General features: G+C 40.1%; 2 protein-coding genes across 2 annotated transcripts; both read left to right on the top strand.

The window, feature by feature from the left end:
* The first annotated feature begins 2 nt into the window (after positions 1 to 2).
* LOC135345458 (death-associated protein kinase 1-like) lies at positions 3 to 6214 on the top strand. The gene is made up of 3 exons (XM_064542881.1): positions 3 to 3033; positions 3319 to 3594; positions 5438 to 6214. Exons 1-3 carry the CDS (start codon positions 3 to 5, stop codon positions 5719 to 5721), a joined length of 3591 nt encoding a protein of 1196 aa, XP_064398951.1. The 3' UTR covers positions 5722 to 6214.
* Positions 6215 to 11951: 5737 nt separating this feature from the next.
* Positions 11952 to 21938, top strand: LOC135345459 (serine/threonine-protein phosphatase 6 regulatory ankyrin repeat subunit B-like). The gene is made up of 3 exons (XM_064542882.1): positions 11952 to 12055; positions 18901 to 20711; positions 21929 to 21938. The coding sequence occupies exons 2-3, from the start codon at positions 18919 to 18921 to the stop codon at positions 21936 to 21938; spliced, it is 1803 nt and encodes a 600-aa protein (XP_064398952.1). The 5' UTR covers positions 11952 to 12055; positions 18901 to 18918.
* Positions 21939 to 22759: the final 821 nt, after the last annotated feature.

Consider the following 22759-nt stretch of genomic DNA (forward strand, 5'->3'; position numbering starts at 1 on the left):
TGATGGAATATGGCCTTGATCTCACGTCTAAAGATAATGATAAATACACACCTCTACATATTGCAGCCTGGGCAGGACATGTTGAAGCAGTGAGACACCTGATCGATAACTACAGTGTTGATTTTAATAATGAGAATTCTACGCCATTGATGCTAGCTGCATTAAATGGTCATGCGCTTGTTTTGGATGCATTAGCCAAACACAGTAGTTGTCATGTTCGAGGATACAATGGTTATACTCTCCTTCACTATGCATGTAAGGGTGGCCGCATAGAACTGATAGACAAACTGATGAAAGAATATGGCTCTGATCTCAAAGATAGAGATTATGATGGAAACACACCTCTACATATTGCAGCCTCAGCAGGTCATGTTAAAACAGTAATACACCTGATCAATAAACACAATGTTTATACTGATATCACCAATAATAGCAAGAACACTCCATTGATGCTAGCTGCACTGAACGATCATGACATTGTTTTGGATGTGCTACTCAAAGAATTTAACCAAAGTCGTTATGTTAGAGGTTATACTCTCCTTCACTCTGCTTGTGATTGTGGTCATATAAAACTGATTGATAAACTAGTGATGGGATATGACCTCGATCTTGATGATAGAAATAATGATGGAAACACACCTCTACACATTGCAGCCATTAAAGGACATGTTGAAACAGTGAGACACTTGATTATTCAGCACAAAGTTGAAACCAATGTCACTAACCATGTTAACTCTACCCCTTTGTGTTTAGCTGCTCAAGGTGGTCATGAAGTTGTGATACATACCCTGATTAAAGAGTTTAATTGCAGTCCACATGTCAGAGGTTACAATGGTCAAACTCTACTTCATTATGCTTGCCACAATGGTCACACAAAAACATTGAACAATTTAATATCAGATTATAAAGTGGATCCAACAATTAGAGACAACAATGGGAACACACCACTGCATATTTTGTGTCATACTCTGCATACCGATGAAGAAAAGCTGAGAACAATTCTTTGCAAGTACCAGTACTGGACAGTGTTTCAAGTTAATAATGATGGCAACACTCCTCTTCACACAGCAACTCTTTACGAACAAGCTCATTGTGCACGCTTACTATTGCAGAAGTACAATGCTCCACTTTTTGTGCGAAATAAAGATGGGAAGACTGCCCTTGATGTAGCTAAAGCTCAGAGAAGCCATGAAATTGTTACAATTTTCAAAAATTATAATTCAGAAATCCAGTCAACCTACCAGCAACTAGACAAACTTGCTAAACAAGAGTTTGGTGGTGAAAAGCACCTCACCAGAATATTTGTTGTAGGTCATCCAGGTGCGGGGAAATCCACGCTTGTTGAAACTATCAAAAAAGAAAGTTTGATCAGCTACTTCAGCACATCAACTGTTGCCCCTCACACTGCAGGCATTATTCCAAGTACTTATGACAGTAGTGCTTATGGAAGAATGATACTCTATGATTTTGCTGGTGATTCCGAGTACTACTCCTCACACGCTGCAATTATGGAGTCAATCAACACATCGAAAGGAAGTAATATCTATTTGATAATTTGTGATTTGAGTAAAGGTGAAGAAGCTGCTGTCACTAAATATAGCTACTGGCTTTCATTTCTATCATACAATATTAAGCAATTCTCAAACACAATTATCTTACCAGTGGGAAGCCATGCTGATGTCATTAACAAAACATCAGTTGAACAATCATTATCTGTGCTTGACAGTATATCACAAAAGTTTTGTAGCAGCTCCGAGATTGAGGATTTTCACATTGAACAAAGTGTTGCTCTCGATTGCCGTAAACGAGGAGCTGTAGTGAATGACATAAAGGAACTCACGAAGAGATTCTCCAAATTAATATCTCCTATCGAACTTTCCCCAGAAACAAGCACACTCCTAGGATTGTTGAAAAAAGACTTTGAACATGTTCCAGCTTGCAAATTAAACCTCCTTATCTCTCACATAGAAGAGACTGGAATTCCGCTGCCCCTAAATTCTTCATCACTATACACTCTCATAAGAGAGTTACATGATTTGGGTCTTCTAATGGTGATAGAGAGAGAAGGGGACTCCATTGAGAACCACATAATCATTCTCAAAATATCAACATTCACATCGGATGTACACAATAAACTGTTTTCAGAGTCTGCTCTCACCAAGCACATTGATCAACTCAAGTTCAGCGTAGGCATTATTCCAGAATCACTACTGGAGGAAGTACTGCCAGAGTACATTACAAAAGAAAGTCTACTTAAGCTGCAGTACTGTCAAGAAATTGAAAACTTGTACGTGGAAGAGGACCACGCTCTTTCTCAACTCACTTCAGAACCTGTACCAACAGACAGTGCCACTAAAGAGAAATCTCATTTATTTTTCCCTGCTCTATGTAATCTCAAGCTCGAGGAAATTCAATGGCCTAAATCCGAAGGTGATAAGATTACTTTGGGATGGTATGCTAAATGTGATGGTGACAGATTTGATTTCTTCCCAACACGATTTCTTCATGTGCTTATCGTTCACCTCTCTCACAACTTTGCACTAAAACAAAATCTACCCACAAGACACAAACTCTCAACTACAACTTCGAATTCTTTGATTGCTGAGGTATATGCTGCCAATCCTCGCTGTCGTGTTTGGTCGACTGGTCTGCATTGGCTTATGAAGAATGTAGTTGAGGTATTTGTCGATATGCCTAAAGATGCAGATAGTAAAGAGTTGATTGTACTAGTTAGGAGTGACAGCAAAAATCGAGTCGAATGCTTGAACACTCTGCAACTAGTTATTCAGAAGGTAGTCGAAACAAAAGTTGAATTCTGTGCTAGTATAGTGCCTACTGTTTACCTTCTTGATCCGAGCAATCTCAAGGATGAACCTTTTACAAATGCTAGAAATGCACCTAAGTATGCTCTAAGTGATATTGAAGAGGCATTAGCAGAAGGCACTGAGCGAGTCATGGATAAAGAAGGACAATGCTTCTCCTCTTCAATCAAAGATTGGATCAGCCCAACAAGTTGGGCCATTACATACTGGAGTAAGTTATCAAAGACGTATGAAGAGAAGAGGACATGCAATAAATAGGTGTATGTCTAAAAATAGTAAAGAATTTATTGCACTTGCACTTTAGACTATAGCCTTGTTTTTACTCTATTCCCTAGTGGGCGGTTGGTATATCCTGCTGACTCATCAATAATATGACGCACGCATACACAGTATACAATGTGAGTTGCATGCCCTCTTCTCTTTATACACCCTTGGTTTTACCACACAAACATCTTTAATTCATACGTCATCATTTATTACTATGCACTTTTTACAGATTGGTTGTTTCCAATGGATACCGTCTTGGTTCACTCTCTTTTACAAGAAGTAAATGGTGCTCAATGGAAACTGCTAGGAATGAGTCTTGCGATCCCCTGGAACAAATTAGGTGCCATTGAGAATGAAGCATTCTTCCCTGGTGACATTGCTAAGAAAGAAGAAGTAATTCGACTATGGATGTCTCAAGAACCCACCTGGATAATGTTGGTAGACGCTCTCAGTCAATCTGCATATGGATGGTCACAGAATTCTACTCAAATCTCACAAGAGCATAGTAAGTACCTTAATTATAGTTACCGTATTTACTTGATTAAACGCCCATAATAAAAGCTCTGTCTTTGTCAATAACGTCCGTCATAAATAATCACCTATGTATGGGGCGTGGCACTGTGGGTGGAGCTGAATTAGCACGTGGAACCAGTTGCAAGTATAATCAGAATAATAGATAGTGTAGAATAATAGATGATATATGGCAAAGAGAGAGATACTGACACGGAGGGAGAAAATCAATCGTATCAGTGGCGTAGGAATATTTTTTTTAAGGGAAGGTACGGTGGCCCTGAGCGTTACTATTACTTCACCTTAGCTACTTGATAGTTCACCTACCTTAGCTACTTGATAGTTCGCCTACCTTAGCTACTTGATAGTTCAACTACCTTAAGTTTGTAGTTCAACAACCTTAGCTACTTGATAGTTCCGCCTACCTTAGCTACTTGATAGTTCACCTACCTTAGCTACTTCGAAGTTGACCTTTGAACTATATGTTAATGCTGCTGGAGCCATGCGACTCAATATAAATGAGAGCTCCATGTATATATACAGGTACTGAGGATTATCTGCAGCCGGTTAGTGCTACCCTATGGGTAACAGCAATGCAAGATGAGAGTACCACACTTGATTCATTTGGAAGTTACATGTTATTCACAATACTGGCTAGTCTAATAGCTTGGGGCAATAGAGCTAGGATTAAGAGACCTTTTTCTTCTCTTCCCCCTCCCCTCTGAGAAAAGGTCTGGCCCCAGACTAATACAACACATGCAGTTCAAGTTGTTCATGTTTATATCTCCTAATCCCATCGCAGCACAAGAATTCTGTACTATACAATGGTTCTGGTGTGGTACTCTAGTCTTGCATTGCTGTTAGATAATCCTCAGTACCTGTTTACGTGCATATGTAGCTCTCATTATTGATCTCTAGAGTCGCTATGTACAGTACGGCTACAGCAGCATTAAATAGAATTAACATGCAGTTCAAAGGTCAACTGCGAAGTAGCTAAGGTAGGTGAACTATCAAGTAGCTAAGGTAGGCGAACTATCAAGTAGAACTACCCAGTAGCTAAGGTAGGTGAACTACCCAGTAGCTAAGGTAGGCGAGGTATCAAGTAGAACTACCCAGTAGCTAAGGTAGGCGAACTATCAAGTAGAACTACCCAGTAGCTAAGGTAGGTGAACTACCCAGTAGCTAAGGTAGGTGAACTACCCAGTAGCTAAGGTAGGCGAAGTATCAAGTAGCTAAGGTGAACTAATAGTAACGCTCAGGGCCACCGTAGGAAGGGGCTCATAGTAGTCTGGCCACTCCCTCCCCAACTTCATATTCTTGCAAAGACTGGAATTCGAGACTGAGGCTCATAGATCTATCATTATCTTTGTGGTAGATCTATCACTTTGCACTGTAGACTTTTGAAACCTAGCCCATCATTGAAATAATTACGTAATTTACAGCTAGCTGGCTGCAGCCGGGCATGCTGTAGCTACTAGCTAAACTGCAGGGCTCAACAGTTCAAGATAAACATTCGGCTCTCCAACAAGGGGGGGCTCCAGCCCCTGGATCCCCCCCACTTCCTAAGCCACTGCGTATGACTTAAGATATAAGCTGAGAGCTGTGCAGCAGCCAAAAAGAGCATAATAACTGCTGCTGTGCAAGAGTTTGGAGTAGACAGAAAAATAAATGCCCGTTTCAAATAAGCTAGCGCCCATCTCGTTTAAACGTCCCCTCTACAGACTTCGATATGAAATAAATGCCCGGGCGTTTAATCAAGTAAATACAGTATATTCATGAGTGCATTTCTATATAAGTATGCAAAGTGCTTATCTCAAAAGTTGAATTATCTACTGTAGATGTGATTCTACAAGAAAAAATACTCTGCGAAAGCAATTCACCCCTCCGTCCTGATGAGGACTTTCTTCAATCTTTTGCTGCCATCATTGGCTCTCGATGGCAGAGTCTTGCTTCTCCTCTCTCCCTCACTTCTGAAGACATTGTGAGCATCAAGAGAGAGACAAAAGGAGTAAAGCCGACCAGACAAGCACTCGTCATGCTGCAGAAGTGGGCAGCCAGGGAGACGGCAACTTATGGTCAGTTGAGAGAGAGACTCCGAACACTCTCAGTGTTTCATATCTGAGAAAAGTATGTAGATAATTATGTCTGTTTACGATAATGTATCACCTTGTTTGTGTCATGCTTTGCCATTAAATTTAAGCACATTAATTCACAACTGCACTTTCAATTTACATTTTTTCACACTGCACTGCAATACACTGTGTATACAGCCTTAAAATAAGCACTTGTTAGTTTCTTGATTTTGTCAATTCTTATTAGTCAATTAATGCTCCCTCAAGTAATTTTTGTACTGCAGCTAGAGCTTCAACTAGTATTGTACAAAACTTCTGTAACAGCTCTAAGATTGACTCTAATGTCGTAAACGAGGAGCTGTGAATGACTTATCGTCCTGTCGGATTTTCCTCAGAGACAAGCTCTCTTCTGGGATTGTTGAAAAACACTTTGACTACATTCCAGCTTATAAAGTATGCCTCCTTATCTCTCACATAGAAGATACTGAAATTCCGCCCACACCCTAAGAGAGTTACTCACATCAGGTGTACCCATAATGATAATGTTTTTCAAAGCCTGCTAAAAGTGGACATCACCAATTACATCGATCAATTCAAGCTCAGCGTTGTCATAATTATTACAGAATCGCTATTGCATGGAAAAAATACTACCAGAATATACCACAAGCTGTAGTACTGCTGAGAATTTGTACGTGGAAGAGTACCACAGTCTTTCTCAACTCACTTCAGAATCAGTACCAACTGAGAGTGCCACTAAAGAGAAATCTCATCTGCTTTTTTGATCTCTGGGTGAAAGGTGACAACACTACCCAGGATTATGATAAATGTAATGTTGGCAGATTTGACTATTTCCTAACGATTTCCTCATCTCATTTCTCTCCCAGCTTTCATGAAAACAAAGCTTGCCAACAAGCCGCAGGCTCTCTATAATATCTTCTGAATTTTTATTTTCTGATTCTTCTACCTAATTGTTCTTTGATTGCAGAGGTCTGCAATTATGCTGCCAATCCTTGCTGTCATGTCTGGTCTACATGTACTATACTTGGTAAGCAGGCTTATGAAGAATGGAGTGGGTGTATTTGTCGATATGGCTAAAGACGCTGATAGGAAAGAACCTATAATTGCGAGAAGTATGCTAACAAAATATATACACTCTGCATATAGTTTCAGGAAACAAACTTTACTGGTACATATAATTTGTCTTCTGTTTATCTTCTTTATCCGAGCAATCTCAAGGATGAAACTTTTACAAATGCTAGAAATGCACCTAATTATGCTCTAAGAGATATTGATGAAGCATTAGCAGAAGGAACTAAGCAAGTCATGGAAAGAAGGATTATGCTTCTCTATTCCGATGAAAGATTGGGTCATCCCAAAAGATGGACTGGATCTACATATTACTGGAGTAAGTTTCAAGCATGCATGCAAGCACGCACACGCACACACCACATGTTGTTTCCAATGGATAGACCCTTAAAGATACAACTCCTAATAATGCGCAGGCACTGATAAACTTATCGATAAAGACAGAAAATGCTCCACTTCAATCAACATTGGATCAGCTCACACACAGTTGATATTCTAGGAGTAAGCAGCATTCAAACTCCAACGTTTAATTTGTCAATGAGCTTAATTATTTCCTTACACTTTTGTACAGATTTGTTGTTTCCGATGCGTGAGTCCATGATTGACTCTGATTTGAACTGCTTAGGAATGAAACGAAGCATCCTTCCCTGGTGATATTGCTAAAAAATAATTCGACTATGGATGTCTCAAGAACCCACCTGGAAAACATTGGTAGACCCTAGCCTCTCGTAGTCAACCTATGATTGGATTGTCCAACGAAACAAGTTAAATTTCACAAGAGCACAGTAAGTATACTACCGTTTAGCAGGTATATTTTGAGGGTAGCGGAATGACTGTTAGAAATTAAGGTTTTCGTGGAATAGCAGTGGGTATAACGGTACATGCTTAATTAGTGAAAACCACGAACATTTATACCCTCGGAATATACCCGCTGTATAATAATACGGTACAATTATATAGCTATAATTATAGCTATAATTATTCATTCATTCTATTGTAGACGTGCTTCTACACAAGAAAAGCATTATCGAAAACAATCATCTGTCCGTTCTGACGATAAAACTTTCTCCAATCATTTGCTGCCATCATTGGCTCTCGTTGGCAGTGTCTTGCTTTTCCCCTCTCCCTCACTTCTGAAGACATTGTGAGCATCAACAGAGAGACAAGAGGATCAGAGCCAACCAGATGACAAGCACTCGTCATGCTACATGGTCATACACTTTCCGTGTTTCATATCTGTACCACATTATGTTAGATTTAGCTGCATGCATTCAATTGCACTTACATACTGTAGATATAGCTGTTCAATCCAACACATGTTTGTGTCGCTGAACTTTCAGAACTCATGCCTTGCCACGTAAGCAAAAATTACTTACTGCTACACTTCCAATTGTCATTTTTTTACTGATATAATTAATATAATTATATGCAACATCTTACGTCCTTCAAAATTAGCACATTTTTGTTACTACTGTACAGTTATTCTAATGTTGTCAACTCTGACCAGAATTAAATTAATTTTTGCACTCAGTTCTATATAGCTAATGGCCGGTTGTGCATGCAATGTCATGACTTAATTAGGTACTGTGTTATTCATCAGTCACTGCCTCTGTTTTAATATTCTCGGATCCAGATTGGCTTTAGCTTATTAATGCCATATCTACCCCTATACACCAATTCGGTTATCCTGACACGTAACATAATTATACGCCAGCTAAATGTGTAGGACATGATATAATTGCGCCAACAGAACCTATACATTCAGTATGAGTTATTCATCACTTCCTTTCCAGTTCCAGTAACTGTTACATTTAAATGTCATGCAAGTATATACACATCAATAATTCAGTGACTACAATAAATGCGCATCATAAAAACTCGATATTAGTAAAAGCAGGAGTTCATTAAATAAGTACCAAAAAGTTAATACACACTATACAGCTTCTTTGTTGTGCGCAGGGCCCCTTGCTCTGGCCTTGCCCTTTTGCTTTGTATTTGCCATGGCTGTCAAATTCCAGTGGATCAAAGTTTGCAATTAACTGTTTTGGAACCTTCCTTTAAAATTCCTGGATCTGCCACTGCTCTGTATCACTTCTTCGCTCTTGCAGTGAGGCCGAGGGTCAGAAAGTTGTCAGTGTTCAGTTTAGCAGTCATATTTAATGCAAACAGTCAGCAGTGTTGGGGGTCAGGGGGTGAGTACAATTGCACATGTATATATAGAAGTGTACTGCACCACCATTAAGCCTGTTCAGGCTCTTGTAGCTTCAAAACGGTTGTCACACAAGCAGTGCATTGTTTCCTCTTCTGATATACGCTATATAACACTGGAGCATGATAGAAAGCAAGCACACGCTGTATATCTTCATTTTCAAAACAGGTTACTGGGTTGTCAACGTTTTTCTTGCCTTTTTTTCTTGTCTGTCTAGTCAGCCAGTTCTTAATGTGGCCCGGCTTTCCCTGCAGAAATAGAGCAGTCTGAACATGAGTCAAAATATGTGCAATTGAAAACACACACAATAGGGCACTGTCAATCCTATGACTGGTTGTACTAATATCTTTAAGATCAATCTACACTACTTGAGTGTACATTTTCGAGGACCTACTCTATGTACCTAATTCTATGCAACCACAACACTTTAGCTGGATTTCCTCCGCAACTGCCATAATAATCTCCTCACGTTATCCAACAATATATACATGACTTGCATCATCAATGTATAGTATACAACTCTGTGCAGAAAATAATTATTATACATACATATACATGCCTTGGCTTTTTGGAACACAGCATCACCCGTTTTAGATGAATACAGTGAATCAAAATTAAATGACCAGATGTGCGATTGATGAAGCCAATGATGTGTGTGACTTGACAGAACCTAAACATTCGAGTAATGTATGGGCAAGAGTACACTCTTGGTATATATGCGTTAGTCACCCATCCATTTGATTTCATAATCTGAAACTTCCTGTTTGAATAAAATCTACTTGTGGTAGTTTATAGTGTCTAACTTGGGGTTGAAGAAGCCTTGAAATTGATATGAAAAATAATTATATAGGTCACACGCACCAGTCTTCCTGTGAAAAGAAGTGAGAAGCCGCCACATAACGAAAAGTTTCATGCATAATTACAATCACACGTGTATGCCAGCTAAAATTATGATAACTGAACCTCATTCTATGGGTTAGTCAGCACCTTCATTTCTTCGTGACGTATGGAAAAAGAATCCCAAAGTGCTGGCAACATACAGAACTGCATATTGCACTAGATCATTACGTATATTTGCATAACAATGTTATTATATCATTATTATACGATTATATCAGTTCAAGTCAGCAAGCAATGATTTATGTCAGTTGTGTGCTGGTTTAAGTCTATACGGCTTAATTTTGTATAATTAGAGAACAATTAAGCACGTTTTAAAATAGAATAATAGATGAAATTTATGGGCCTGATTTGAGCCATGACAACTTATTCAGGAGTTGCTTGTACTCGAGTCACGGTTTGGCTCTTCATACTATATACAATCCCAACCACAGCTCGATAGGCTGGTCTGTGTATATACAGTGTTGACAAGCTGGTCGTAATGACTTGATGAAATTACGTTCTCCAAGCGGTGCATTTGTAAATTGTGTGGATGGATATAGATGCCAAGCGTGATAATTATTATGTAATCCTTTTGAGCCTTCTGGCCGTCTCTGGTGGCATCCTTCCTTCTGCATGCTTTTGCTTTGCTGACTTTTTCATAAAGGGTGCATTCCCTAAGAACCTCACTTCTGCAGCATCCTCCAATTCTTGTCACGTTCCGAGGTTTGCCATTGCAAGGTCTGTGACATTTGCATGCATCAGGCCAAGAAGATGGTCCAGTGTGTGAGCCTGTCTTTAATATCAATGATTTGCAAATCGAAAATGTGGTCGAAACGATTGAGGTACCGTGGAAGGGGATGTTGACAAAGGAGACTTTGTAATTCGGATTGAAGCAGTGAGACGACACCTGATCATAATTAGTAAGCACAGTACTGATAATTATTGATTGCACTATTTATAGGGACAACTCCACTCTATTGATAACAGCCGTGCTGAATGGTCATGTACGCATTTAGAAGATGCGTTAATCAAATACTTGCAGCCATCTTATACCGGAGGATACAATAGTTCACATGCATACTGCAATGGTCAACAATAGGAGTGCACCGCTGCAAAATTGTAAAATGTGTGCTTTGCTACTATAGTGTTTCAAGTTAGTGCATGTAGTGCTCTAATGTAATGCTTTTTGGAGCAGATTATAGGAACATACTGCAAGCTACAGTGGAACCCCTCTATAACGGACATCTTTGGGGAACAATGTTTTGGCCTTTATACAGAGGTAGCCTTTGTTGAGAGGTTGTTTTGTTCATTTGGGACCTAGGAGCCTGGCCGTTATATAGCAGCTGGCCTTTATTCGGAGGTGGTCGTTAACAGAGGTTCCACTGTAATTGATAGTAATCCCTATGCACTCATGACACTTTTGCAGGCACTGCTGGAGTATTTGGCATTAATTTGATTTCCTTTGCAACTACCATAACATATTTTATATTGTTTGTCACAATACTTAACATGATTGTACCAAGGACGCCCTTGATTGCACTATACAACTCTTGACATTGTAAACTGGTTCTCACTCAACACATGTATATAAATACCTGTCATGGCTTTTTGAAGCCATAGGAGCAGTATCCCCCTCATTTTGGATGAGGAAAACTTGAAGAGAGATACAGGTACAGCAAATCAGTGTGTGCAATTGATGAAACCATATAGCGTTCCTTCACTTTCATCACAGTATAGGCCTAATTAAACTGCACCAAGCAAGGAATACTCACTGCCTCTGCATGTTTCTTTGTGGAAATGCTATCAAATTAATTAGTTAGATTGATGATTTAGGCCCTTTGCTAGATCTAACCAGCTATCTGTGAAACACGCGCCAATCTAGTCTTCCTGACATGTGAAAAGAAGTGACGAGCTGACACTTAACGAAAAGATTCTTATATAGACACACGTCATGTATAGACACACGTACGCCAGCTAAATTGTTATATTAATAATTTTTATGATACTGGAACACTGAATTGTGTGTGACTTGACACATTCATTTTAATTTACCACAACTTCCATTTCCTCTGACATTTTAACTTCCTGTTTGACATGTGCAATAAAATCTCTATACTTGATTTGAAGAAGCCTTGAAATTAAACAAGCAACCAAACAGACTGCACCAGTTGGCCCATCACAAGACTAGGGACAAAAAGTGGTTTTCTAAGGTAAAAACTCACTTTTGTGAATTCTGATCTGTTATGAATAGCTCTCTTTTACGTGTTGTTTGTACCACTCTTATGCACAGTACCTAACATAACATAAGTGTCTGCATGCAGAAACCTGCTCCCAGTCCTTTAATTAATAGCTCATCTTACTAATAATTATAGCTAGTTTAGAATTTGTATTGATTGTATCAATTATAGAGGTTATTCTGCATACGTATAATTATTGGTGTACTATAGGGCTCAGTGAACCCCGGACCCTGGGCCCTAGGATCCAGTGACTCTTAAGATTTAATTAGTGACCCCCATAAACACTGCATAAATTTTACAAAACACTCAGTGACCGGGGGTCACTGGATCCTCCAATACTGCATGGGTTTTGAATAAGTTCAAGGAGGCTCTTTTGGTTGCAAATTTCGAGTCATTGCAAACGAATGACACGCAAAGAGTAAGCGCATGCAATTTCGCTAGAAACGCAGTATATAGGCCTTGTATACCTTCATTTGTAAGGGATTACTCAAACCAGTATGCGAGTAACACAATAGTAAATTGTCTTTATATTGTCTGCATGTGTACATGTGTTGCGTGTAGTACAATTGCATTGTGTGCTGCATGTGTGTTGTGTGTAATGGCATTGTATAGCACAGTGACTCAGTGGCAGTGACTCAGTGGTAGATCCAGGAAAAATGAAAGAGGGATTCCAAACCAGGGCCGTAGATAGCTTAGGTGTGCAGGGGTGGTAAAATAAAAGCTGAACATTTTTTTAGTAAAAAAAGGTCAACTGTTATTTCATATCCTCTGAGTATCGCAACTTGCTGTGGCACCAACTTAGACCAACTAAAACAAGGTAGCTTGAGCTAGAAAGGTACTCCTGCTTCCAGAGGCGCAGTGGAGCTCAGAATTTTACCTAAAAAACAGGTCATCACTCGTTCTCAACAGTCAGCATGCGCATCAGATAGCCCTGCCCACATCTCAATTTCATTACATCATTCTAATCGATAAAAGCATTGTGCATGTGCAGTATTTTGGCAGATCTAGAATGCCAGGGGGGCAACTGCCCCCCTGCCCCCCGCTGTCTACGGCCCTGCAAACTAACGAGCGCACAGTGTGGATAATTTTGGGGTTACGCCCACTTCCGGTCACACGTTGTGCAGTAAGATTAAGGAAAATCCCATTCTCAGCCTGGGAAAGTCCCATAATAGACTTGCGTAGAGCTAACTAGCTGCCACGAACAGTCAACTAGCTAGCCTATAGGCTAACCATTGACTTTGAACACTCCTTTGGCAGTTGATACATCAAAACAACAGGTACAGGTTACAATGAAAGCACCGCAGGTGCTGATGCCTCGGTGGAGATGCCAAAGCTACATAACATAAAGCTTTTATACACGTTACGTGATGAACATTATTTTTATCATGCAAACTAAGAGTGGGTAATGATCGACCATGATTGTTGTTAAAAACGATCGATAAAAAGTTCAAGTCTAAAATTAATGGATGCCATCAGCAGAGCCTTGCAGCTCTATTCTCACTCTTGCAGCTACCAATAGGATACAATAGCTAGCGTTCTTTCTAGTGCAGAGCAAATTAGTAAGTAGAGTAGCAACACTCGGTAAACAAGTTTGGCTGCGTGCTCTTCTGAAAAGGTCTGAAAAAGCTACAATGGCATTCCAAGTAAGCAAAACTAGGCATAACTCGAGAACGAAGCTTTATTTTGCAAATCCACGAATGAAAACATTACTAGAAGCCTATAGAAACTCTTACTTGCACTTCATTGATCCTTGAGCATCTGTAGCAGTCTACACACACATGCAGACACACACACACACACACAAACACACTACCGTATACCTCGCTTGCGCATGCGCACCGAGGCATAATCATTGATACAACAGCTACAAATCATACAATAGCTACAAAAACTGATAGAAAGCTAGCTGGTAGCTGTACTAAAGCCATAATAGCTAGCCTGGCTGAAAGGGGGGATCCGCGGCAACCTGAGATCTCCCCCTGGATCCGCCACTGAGTGTTACCTAATTATGCCTCGGTGCACGTGCGCAAGCGAGGTATACGATAGTGTATTTGTGTGCGTGTGTGTGTGTGTGTGTGTGCTGTTTAATAAGTGTCAACTGATCACCATACTCACAAATCCCTACTATAATATACACTTTCAATTTATGCCATCAGTGTCATGCAATAATACATCAGTCCCACTTTCAATTTATGCCTCAGTGTCATGCAATACATCATCATGTCAGTATCAATTTTTTTACCTTTACTATAGTAATTCTACTTATAAAGGTGCTATAATTATTATAGTGTTTATTAGTGATGTTATATATTTGTGCTTGGCTCGGTATTGACGGAGGCCCGAGGGTTGCAGGCCTGAGCAAACACCACTACCATAGCCAATATTATCCAATGTGCGCACAAGTGAAGCTGTGTAACAAACTGATTTGTTGCATCTCCGAGTCACATCACTCCTTTTATAGGACACCTAGTGGACAAATGCTTGTCGTGTGTTGCGCATGCACTGGATGTCATGAAATACTTAACGCTGACCACAGTTAAATTTAACCATGTATTACTATATAAAAGTGATGTTTTCAGGTATGCATGGGGTGAGGTGAGTGGTCTTTATGTGTGACTTCAGCCTTACTGTGCATGCCAATATAAACTGGTGGAGTGTTTAATATTAATATTGTTGGCATAATAGTCTTCTTACATTTCTAGCTGAAGTGCTCGCAACATACTGCATGTTGCACTATACAGTCATTAGTATAATCGTGGTTGAGGTATACAGACAATTTGATAGTTTAATATAGTATCATATATCCAACAACTCTACAAAACACACAGCATGCATAGTTAAATACTCTCTAGGACAAAGATTCTAGATTGTTCCAAAGTTATCTTGAACTATCTACCTAGAATGTTCTGGCAGCATTTTGTGTATAACGTTCTGGCAGCATCTTATATAATCTTGAGTATAATTCTAGAATGTTCCGGTAACACCTTATGTGAGTTAATTAATACCCACATTAGTTTTACATAATGACGTTTTCATGACAAAAAATTTAAATATTATATCAGTTCAAGTCAGCAAGCAATCATAATTATGTTTTGTGTCAGGTGTGCTGGTTTATGTCTACGTCTTAATTTTATATAATGATTATGTCACATTTTTGGGGAGAATAATAGGCACATTTTCAAGAATAGAATAATGGATGAAATTTATGGGCCTAATTTGAGCCATGACAACGTGTTCAGGAGTTGCTTGTACTCGAGTCACGGTTTGGGTCTTCATACAACAATTCCAACCACAACTCAATTGGCTGATGAGTGTATACAGTGTTGACAAGCTGGTCGTAATGACTTGATGAAACGACGTTCTCCAAGCAGTGCATTTGTAAATTGTGTGGGTGGATAGATGAAGCATGATATTATATAATCCTTTTGAGCCTTCTGGCGGTCTCTGGTGGGCGGTCTCTGGTGGCATCCTTCCGTCTGCATGCTTTTGCTTTGCTGACTTTCTCAGTAAAGGGTGCATTCCCTATAAGAACCTTACTTTTGCAGCGTCCTCCAATTCTTGTCATGTTCGGAGGTTTGCCATCGCAAGGTCTGTGACATTTGCATGCATCAGGCCAAGAAGATCTAGTGTGAGATTGCGAACTTGTTTTTAACTTGTAAATCGAAAATGTGGTCGAAAGGTACCGTGGAAGAGGATGTTGACAAAGAAGACTTTGTAATTCCGATTGAAGCTGTGCATGAGACGTATAATTATGATACTGGAACACTGAATTGTGTGTGACTTGACAGAACCTAAACATTCACAACTTCTATTTCCTTTGACACTTTAACTTCCTGTTTGACATGTGCAATAAAATCTACTATAAAGTCTATACTTAGAAAAACAAGATTTGAAGAAGCCTTGAAAATAAACAAGTAACTAAGCAGGCTGTACCAGTTGGCCCATCACAGGACTAGACAAAAGTGTTTATCTAAGGTAACTCACTTTTGTGAGATCTGTAATATGAATAGATCTAGCTCTCTTTTATGTGTTGTTTGTACCACTCTTATGCACAGTACCTAACATAAGTGTCTGCATGCAGAAACCTGCTCCCAGTCCTTTAATTAATAGCTCATGTTACTAGCTTCTAATTATAGTGTTTAGAATTTGATCTAGTATATAGGTTACTCTGCATACCGTGTATAGGATTCAGTGAACCCCGGACCCTGGACCTTTGGGTCCAACGACTCTTAAGATTAAATTAGTGACCCCCATAAACACTGCAAGCGCATAAATTTACAAAACACTGAGTCTTAGGTTTCAGTGACCCCCGATCCTCCGATACTGCATGAGTTTTGAATTTCAAGAGGCTCTTTTGGTTGAAAATTTCGATATTATTATATAGATCGCAAACGAATGACATGCAAAGAGTAAGCGCATGCAATTTCGCAATATTTATAAATGCAGTATATAGGGCTGTACAGTGTCATTCGCAAGGGATTACCCAAAAACCGGTAACACAATAGTAAATTGTCTTTATATTGTCTGCATGTGTACATGTGTTGCGTGTAGTACAATTGCATTGTGTGCTGCATGTGTGTTGTGTGTAATGGCATTGTATAGCACAGTGACTCAATGGCGGATCCAGAAAGGGAGGTTCCAAACTAACGAATGCGCAGTGCGAGTAGTGAAAGTCGAATTACGCCCACTTCCGGCCGCACATTGTGCAGTAAGACTAGGAAAAATCCCCATTCTCAGCCAGGGGAAGTCCCATAATAGACTTCCGTATATAGAGCTAGCTAGCTCCCACGAACAGTCAACTAACTAGCCCAGGGGTGGATCCAGGGGTATGGAATAGGGGGATCATCCCCCCCCCTTCCTCTTAAAAACCTGCATTTATCAGCTACTTAACTAGCTAGCTATTAACTCACTCACTGCATGCACTAGCCTTGATTCCAGGCCGCGAAGAGAAAGGCCTTTTTCTTCGCGGCCTGGAATCGAGGCTATGCATGTACTGGATCACGATGTAGCTAGGTGACATTATCATAACCACACCCAGTTTAATACTGAGCATGACTGAGAAATAGATCCAGACTATCACCTCAGAACTAGAATAGCTACACTGTAAGAGCACTGAAAAACAGTTGACCTTTTTTTAGCCGGAAAAATATTTTTTGGTTTTTCCCCCCTTATCTGGATCCGCCCCTGTAGCCTAGGCTAACCATTGTCTTTGAACACTCCTTTGGCAGTTGATACATCAAAACAACAGCATTGAAACCGAGTGATCCAAATTAACTAGTACTGGTAGTAAGCCTACTTTAAAATCAGCTCATATACAAACAGAACAGTGACAAGAACACGAAAATTATTGCTCGAGAACTAACACTCAGTCTCTCACACTCTACGAGGTCAATCTCGTGACCTCTCTAGTCACTAACCACAAAAATAACAAAAAAAAACACATTACAACTTAACACAATAACAGTTCAGTTCCAGTCTTTCACATACCTCCCCCCTTCTCCAACGTGAAACTAGGGGAATTAGTTTTACTACTTCGACGTAAAATTTGCCCCTTGATCGGTTAACATTTCCTGAGGCACTCCAAATCTCGAACAATAAACAAGCAGATCCTCTGCAATATGTACTGCGATAGCTTCCGGGAACCGGGTGGCGTAGTCGCAGATAACCAAGATAAACCGCTTGCCGGACCAGCTTTTAGGGAGGGGTCCCACAATGTCCATTGCAACCCTTCAGAATGGCTCTGGTAGAAGCATTGGTGCCTTCACTCGCCTTCTTGGAGCAGTCTTCTGGCACTCTTCACATTCACCACTCTCTGTACATCGGCAAACATCGTGGGCCAATAAAATCTCTGATTAATCCGATTCACAGTCTTGTCCCGTCCCAGGTGGCCAGCAAATGGGGGTTTGTGGGCTAGCTTCAGCACCTCGGGTACTTCAACGGCAACACAAGTTGTTCCACCTTGTCTCCTCATAGTTTACCTCGAGGAAGCCAACATCTATACACCAGACCATTCTTCTTGAAGAACCCATCACCTATTAAAGCGGGATGTACATCCGCAGTGGCGGATCCAGGAAAAATGAAAGGGGGGTTCCAATCTAACGAGCGCGCAGCGCGACTTTTTTGGGGTTATGCCCACTCCCGGTCACACGTGACTAGGGAAAATCCCATACTCAGCCAGGGGAAGTCCCATAATAGACTCGCTTAGAGCTAGCTAGCTGCCACGAACAGTCAACTAGCTAGCCTAGGCTAACCTAAACACTCTTTTGGCAGTTGATACATCAAAACAACAGGTACAATCATTGAATCAAATTACATTAGCTGATAAATAGCTAGCTGGTGTCATTAAGCCTTCTAGAGTTAACTTCAAAAGGGGGGGTCAAGGGACCCCATGGACCCTCCTCTGGATCCGCCACTGTATAGTTCAAATAGATATTTGTAATCAATTGTCCAAAATCGATTCGTAGACAATTGATTTCGACAGATCACTCACGTACGTAATATTCAAAAATCTGAAAATTGTTGTCAAAAATCGATTTCATATCTGATGCACACAAGTTACGTTCTCTAAATTGCAAACGGCGTTCCATATACACATTCTAGTTTCCTTAGTAACAGCAAATCCTCCTCAGGAGAAACAGAAAGCTGTGTCTGTAATGATCAATCCTGATTTTGTTGTCCAATTTTGCAAGATCATGTTCAGACAGAGCAACTTAGTATAGTTGATACGCCGTTTGCGACAATTCACTAACACAATTCAATCGTATATAATTTTGTAAAAGCTACTCTAGTATAACTCTTTCATTAATTTTATTAATCAGTGCCGTATAGTTGCGGAAATGACTGATGACAGCCAGTCATGTAATACTCCCCTGCACACTGCTGCAAGCTGTGGGGACTTAGATGAGGTCAGAGAGCTGTTGAAAACAAAGCAATATGAAGTGGACGTCAAAAACTCACACAACCAAACATCTCTTCATCTTGCATGTGCTAATGGTCATCTCGATGCGGTTTGGACACTAGCCAATGACTTTGGTGCTGACATAGGAGCTATTGATAATGATGGAAATACACCATTGCTTTTTGCTGCTAAGAACAAACATGTACAAATAATTATAATGTTGCTTCTATTATCAATGTATCATAGACACCTCTTCAACGGAGACTACGTGCTCTGTTCCTTTAGCCGTAGTCAGATGGATTCTCATCATGTTAAACTCTTTGAGGATGTCCTTTTCGAGTATTACAATGATTCTGAAGCAGTGGAGAAAACTATGCGTCTGATAAGTAAATTCTTTGTTGATTATATTGAATTCAAGGATTATAAAGATGATGGCTTTATTGCATTGTTTGTAGCTGCATCACTCGGTCTCAAAGACTTGATTAATCGACTAGTTACACAGAATAAAGTAGACCTGAATATTAGGGGATTCCATGGCTTATCTGTTCTCCACTGTGCCTGTTTTGGAGGACACATCCAGCTCATGGAGAATCTTATTTCAGAACATCTTATGGACCTTTCTGTTAAGGATACAAAAGGGCACACAGTTTTGCATTACGCAACTTTAAAGGGGACTCCCTATGAATGCTATTGTGGTCACATAGAACTGATAGACAAACTGGTGGTGGAATACGGCCTCAATCCCACAGATAGAGATAATGATGGAAACACACCTCTACATATTGCAGTTTCGAAAGGACATGTTGAAGTAGTGACACACCTGATCATTAAGCACAGTGCTGATATTGATTGCACTAATAACCAGAACGCTACTCCATCAATGCTGGCTGCACTAAATGGTCATGTGCTTGTTTTAGATATGTTAGTCAAAGAATTCAACAGCAGTTGTCATGTCCGAGATGACGATGGTTATACTCTCCTTCACTATGCATGCCTTGGTGGTCATATAGAACTGATAGACAAATTAGTGCTTGAATATGGCCTCAATCCCGCAGATAAAGATAATGATGGTAACACACCTCTACATATTGCAGCCTCCATTAAAGGACGTGTTGAAACAGTGAGACACCTGATTAGCAAGCACAGTGCTGATGTTAATTGCACTAATAATCAGAACAATACTCCATTGATGCGAGCTGCGCTGAATGGTTGTGTACATGTTTTGGATATGCTAATCAAAGAATTCAACAGCAGTTGTCATGTCCGAGGTTACAATGGTTATACTCTCCTTCACTATGCATGCAATGGTGGTCATATAGAACTGATAGACAAATTAGTGCTTGAATATGGCCTCAATCCCGCAGATAAAGATAATGATGGTAACACACCTCTACATATTGCAGCCTCCATTAAAGGACGTGTTGAAACAGTGAGACACCTGATTAGCAAGCACAGTGCTGATGTTGATTGCACTAATAATCAGAACAGTACTCCATTGATGGGAGCTGTGCTGAATGGTTGTGTGCATGTTTTGGATATGCTAATCAAAGAATTTAACAGCAGTTGTCATGTCCGAGGTTACAATGGTTATACTCTCCTTCACGATGCATGCAATGGTGGTCATATAGAACTGATAGACAAATTAGTGCTTGAATATGGCCTCAATCCCGCAGATAAAGATAATGATGGTAACACACCTCTACATATTGCAGCCTCCATTAAAGGACGTGTTGAAACAGTGAGACACCTGATTAGCAAGCACAGTGCTGATGTTGATTGCACTAATAATCAGAACAGTACTCCATTGATGGGAGCTGCGCTGAATGGTTGTGTGCATGTTTTGGATATGCTAATCAAAGAATTCAACAGCAGTTGTCATGTCCGAGATGACGATGGTTATACTCTCCTTCACCATGCATGCGATGGTGGTCATATAGAACTGATAGACAAATTAGTGCTTGAATATGGCCTCAATCCCGCAGATAAAGATAATGATGGTAACACACCTCTACATATTGCAGCCTCCATTAAAGGACGTGTTGAAACAGTGAGACACCTGATTAGCAAGCACAGTGCTGATGTTGATTGCACTAATAATCAGAACAATACTCCATTGATGGGAGCTGCGCTGAATGGTTGTGTGCATGTTTTGGATATGCTAATCAAAGAATTTAACAGCAGTTGTCATGTCCTAGGTTACAATGGTTATACTCTCCTTCACTATGCATGCAATGGTGGTCATATAGAACTGATAGACAAATTAGTGCTTGAATATGGCCTCAATCCCGCAGATAAAGATAATGATGGTAACACACCTCTACATATTGCAGCCTCCTTTAAAGGACGTGTTGAAACAGTGAGACACCTGATTAGCAAGCACAGTGCTGATGTTGATTGCACTAATAATCAGAACAATACTCCATTGATGCGAGCTGCGCTGAATGGTCGTGTGCATGTTTTGGATATGCTAATCAAAGAATTCAACAGCAGTTGTCATGTCCGAGGTTACAATGGTTATACTCTCCTTCACTATGCATGCAATGGTGGTCATATAGAAATGATAGACAAATTAGTGCTTGAATATGGCCTCAATCCCGCAGATAAAGATAATGATGGTAACACACCTCTACATATTGCAGCCTCCTTTAAAGGACGTGTTGAAACAGTGAGACACCTGATTAGCAAGCACAGTGCTGATGTTGATTGCACTAATAATCAGGACAATACTCCATTGATGCGAGCTGCGCTGAATGGTCGTGTGCATGTTTTGGATATGCTAATCAAAGAATTCAACAGCAGTTGTCATGTCCGAGGTTACAATGGTTATACTCTCCTTCACTATGCATGCAATGGTGGTCATATAGAAATGATAGACAAATTAGTGCTTGAATATGGCCTCAATCCCGCAGATAAAGATAATGATGGTAACACACCTCTACATAATGCAGCCTCCTTTAAAGGACGTGTTGAAACAGTGAGACACCTGATTAGCAAGCACAGTGCTGATGTTGATTGCACTAATAATCAGAACAATACTCCATTGATGCAAGCTGCGCTGAATGGTCGTGTGCATGTTTTGGATATGCTAATCAAAGAATTCAACAGCAGTTGTCATGTCCGAGGTTACAATGGTTATACTCTCCTTCACTATGCATGCGATGGTGGTCATATAGAAATGATAGACAAATTAGTGCTTGAATATGGCCTCAATCCCGCAGATAAAGATAATGATGGTAACACACCTCTACATATTGCAGCCTCCTTTAAAGGACGTGTTGAAACAGTGAGACACCTGATTAGCAAGCACAGTGCTGATGTTGATTGCACTAATAATCAGAACAATACTCCATTGATGCGAGCTGCGCTGAATGGTCGTGTGCATGTTTTGGATATGCTAATCAAAGAATTCAACAGCAGTTGTCATGTCCGAGGTTACAATGGTTATACTCTCCTTCACTATGCATGCAATGGTGGTCATATAGAAATGATAGACAAATTAGTGCTTGAATATGGCCTCAATCCCGCAGATAAAGATAATGATGGTAACACACCTCTACATATTGCAGCCTCCTTTAAAGGACGTGTTGAAACAGTGAGACACCTGATTAGCAAGCACAGTGCTGATGTTGATTGCACTAATAATCAGAACAATACTCCATTGATGCGAGCTGCGCTGAATGGTCGTGTGCATGTTTTGGATATGCTAATCAAAGAATTCAACAGCAGTTGTCATGTCCGAGGTTACAATGGTTATACTCTCCTTCACTATGCATGCAATG

This window comes from Halichondria panicea, chromosome 12, assembly GCF_963675165.1.
Source record: "Halichondria panicea chromosome 12, odHalPani1.1, whole genome shotgun sequence".
Lineage (NCBI taxonomy): Eukaryota > Metazoa > Porifera > Demospongiae > Suberitida > Halichondriidae > Halichondria > Halichondria panicea.